The sequence below is a fragment of the Colobus angolensis genome, unplaced genomic scaffold, assembly GCF_000951035.1.
Source record: "Colobus angolensis palliatus isolate OR3802 unplaced genomic scaffold, Cang.pa_1.0 Scaffold246, whole genome shotgun sequence".
Taxonomy (NCBI): domain Eukaryota; kingdom Metazoa; phylum Chordata; class Mammalia; order Primates; family Cercopithecidae; genus Colobus; species Colobus angolensis.
Window position 1 is genome coordinate 80,268 of NW_012115666.1, and position 2,676 is coordinate 82,943.

The 2,676-nt window shown below is 58.3% G+C and overlaps 1 protein-coding gene across 1 annotated transcript in view; it reads left to right on the plus strand.

Moving 5' to 3' along the window:
• LOC105514501 (NUT family member 2D-like) overlaps window positions 1–286 on the plus strand; it is a 3,513-nt gene extending 3,227 nt beyond the window's left edge. Inside the window, exon 4 of the mRNA XM_011945902.1 lies at window positions 28–286. Within this exon, the coding sequence (XP_011801292.1) occupies window positions 28–66 (39 nt within the window). The 3' untranslated portion in view covers window positions 67–286. The remainder of the gene's footprint in view (window positions 1–27) is intronic.
• Window positions 287–2,676: the final 2,390 nt, after the last annotated feature.

Consider the following 2,676-nt stretch of genomic DNA (forward strand, 5'->3'; position numbering starts at 1 on the left):
GGGCCCCACTCTTTCCTCCTGGTGTAGGGGGCCCCTTCAGATGCTCCAGGGACTGACAGCTGCTGAGGAAGCCCTGATCCCTCCCACCACCCACTCACAAGGCCCCGCCTGCTTTAGGGAGTCTTCTCAGGGCCTCCCATCATTATCAGTATCCCTGGAAAATCCTGGGATAGAGAGAGCTGGCTGGCTTTTGTTCTGCTGGGTGGGAGCTGAGGAGAAGGCAGCTGCCTAAAACATGGACATGGGGAGAGGCGGCCGCTCCTGCTTAACCCTCATCAGGAAGAGCGTGGGCACTGGGCTGAGGGGAGACGTTGAGGTGACCATCCACACGGGTGTGTTTGGGATACAACGGTGAGTGGGGAGTGGGGGAAGTCCCTTTGCCTGTTTCTGGGCAGGAGAGAGTCTTATCCAACTAGCTGAACCAGATGCTCCTTGCTGTGGCCACAGGGACTGGCTTCAGGGGCCCTCGGGGTCCAGCATAGAGCCCCCCACAGCTCTGATTCCCTTCCTATATGATGACTGAAGTCGTGTGGAATTGATGTGGACAGAGATTTCTATTGGTATCTAAAACAGTCCCCTCCCAACACGCCGTCACCTATGGGAACAAGCACGACCAGCCCATCAGGCACAGGGTGGGTGTCTGCTCGTCCCAGGGCCAGGAGGAGCTGAGGCCCAGGCTGAGAGGGGCCGAGGGTCAGCCACCCTTCTGCCAGGCACAGACCCCAAGGGCAGAGCAGGGGCTGCCTGGGATGTGGCACCAGCTGTTCGGGAAGTGCCCTGGGAGTCGGGGGCCAGGTGTTCGCCGAAGGGAGACTGCCAGAGTCCATGAGTGAGATGGGGACTGCATCAGGAGAGGGACTGAGGCTGGGGAGGGCGCTCTGCTCTCTCCCAGGTTGTCCTATCCTCCCCATCTCTGCTGAACTCCCCTCACCCCATGTGGCCGACCTCTGCCCCCCTTACCCCTAACTCACCTCTTAGAATCTCAGATCCCAGCATGGACAGGACCTGGCACCCGCCCTGGTTCCCTCCTGGCCAACACCTTCTTCTCAACAGTCTGAGTTCTGATTCCTCCCCCCAGGGGAGGAGGGGCCCTTGTTGGCTCAGGACCCCTGTGACTGCCAGGGCACAGGTCCCAGCACTGCCTGCATGCAGAGCTGTGGTCATGGCACTGGGGTCTGGCCCAGCAGCAGAGGCTTGTGGGGCAAAGCTGCCCGGTACACAGCGGCCTGGCCCCTTGGCCAAGTGACAAAGGGAGCCATGTTTGGGTCCTCTCTGGCCCCATCTGCCCACAGAGCACAGCAGTCAGCCAGACAGGTGCCCCTCTGCCCCGTCCCTTCTGCTCGATGTGGGCAGTGTGGCAGGCCTTCCGTCCTCTGTGGCCTTTGGGAAGGAGAGTTTATCTTGGCAGGGCTTCCCCAGCTCAGTGCACATCAGGCCCTCGGGGAAAATGTGGGGAGTGAAGAGTCACTAGTGGGTGAAGTGGGCAGCTCCCGTGACTCCTCTACATTCAGGGCCATCCTCAGGAGATAAGGTAGCACTGCCCCTTTGCAGGGTTTAGGAATGTTAAGTGAGCCGTGTTTGAAGAGAACATGGTCTATACTCTGCCGTGTGTGGTTGCTCAGCCAACTTCCGCACCTGAGGGTGAAAGTGACACCTTGGGGTTCCTGCTGGTTACCACACTGGCTGTTGTCTACCCCACTGTCCTGTCCTTGGTTTGGCTGAGCTATTCCCAGGAGGCAGAACCTGTGCTTCCTCTACCGCTGTGTCCCGCCTGAGCCCTACAGTCTGCCCCTAAACGGGCAGAGTGGGGCTGACTGGGGGGATCTGATAGACTGAACACAGGTTCCCCTCCCCCCAGCCCCATTCCTGTGTTGAAGCCCTAACCCGCAACTTGATGGTATTTGGAGATGGACCTTTGGGAATTATTCAGCGTTAGAAGAGACCATGAGGGTGGGGCCCTAGTGATGGGATTGGGGCCCTGCTAAGAAGCAGAGACCCCAGAGCTCGCTCTCTCCCTGACACGAGGACACAGTGAAAAGGCGGCCATCTGCAAGCCAGGAAGACAGCCCTCACCAGAACCTCACCACACTGGGATGCTACCCTCGGACTTCCAGCCTCCAGACTGTGACAAATACATTTCTTTTTTTAATACGTGCCACTACCCCCAAGTCTATGGCACTTTGTCCTAGCAGCCCTATGTGACTAGGACAAGGTCCATAATCTCAAGAACTTCCTTCATGACTGGTATCTGGAAACCATGCATCAGGGCCACGGGAAAGAAAGGCTCAGCCCTTTGCGACTGTCACCACACCTCCACCCCAAGTGCAGCGTATCATACATGAACCAGGAGAGCCTGGGATGCAGTGAAAGGGAATCTGTAATTACCCATGATGTTGTCACATCCACTCTTGGGGAAGCCATGCAGCTTGCTCGCAGCAGGTGCTGGGGGTGTGCTGAGGCTCGTGGTGGGCTTGGCCTCTCTGCTCATGCAGCCAGGTCACTCTCTGGGAGCCAGTGCAGCTGGGGCAGCCCCAGGCAGGTTTGCCTCCAGAGACCACTCCCTTCACTACTGGACGACAGATCCCTGAAGAAGCCATGGCCTCCTGGGAAATTCCATCTGACAACGGGAGCAAGGCTGGCCCCCGTTAGTGAACATGCTGTGCTTTCTGACAGCTA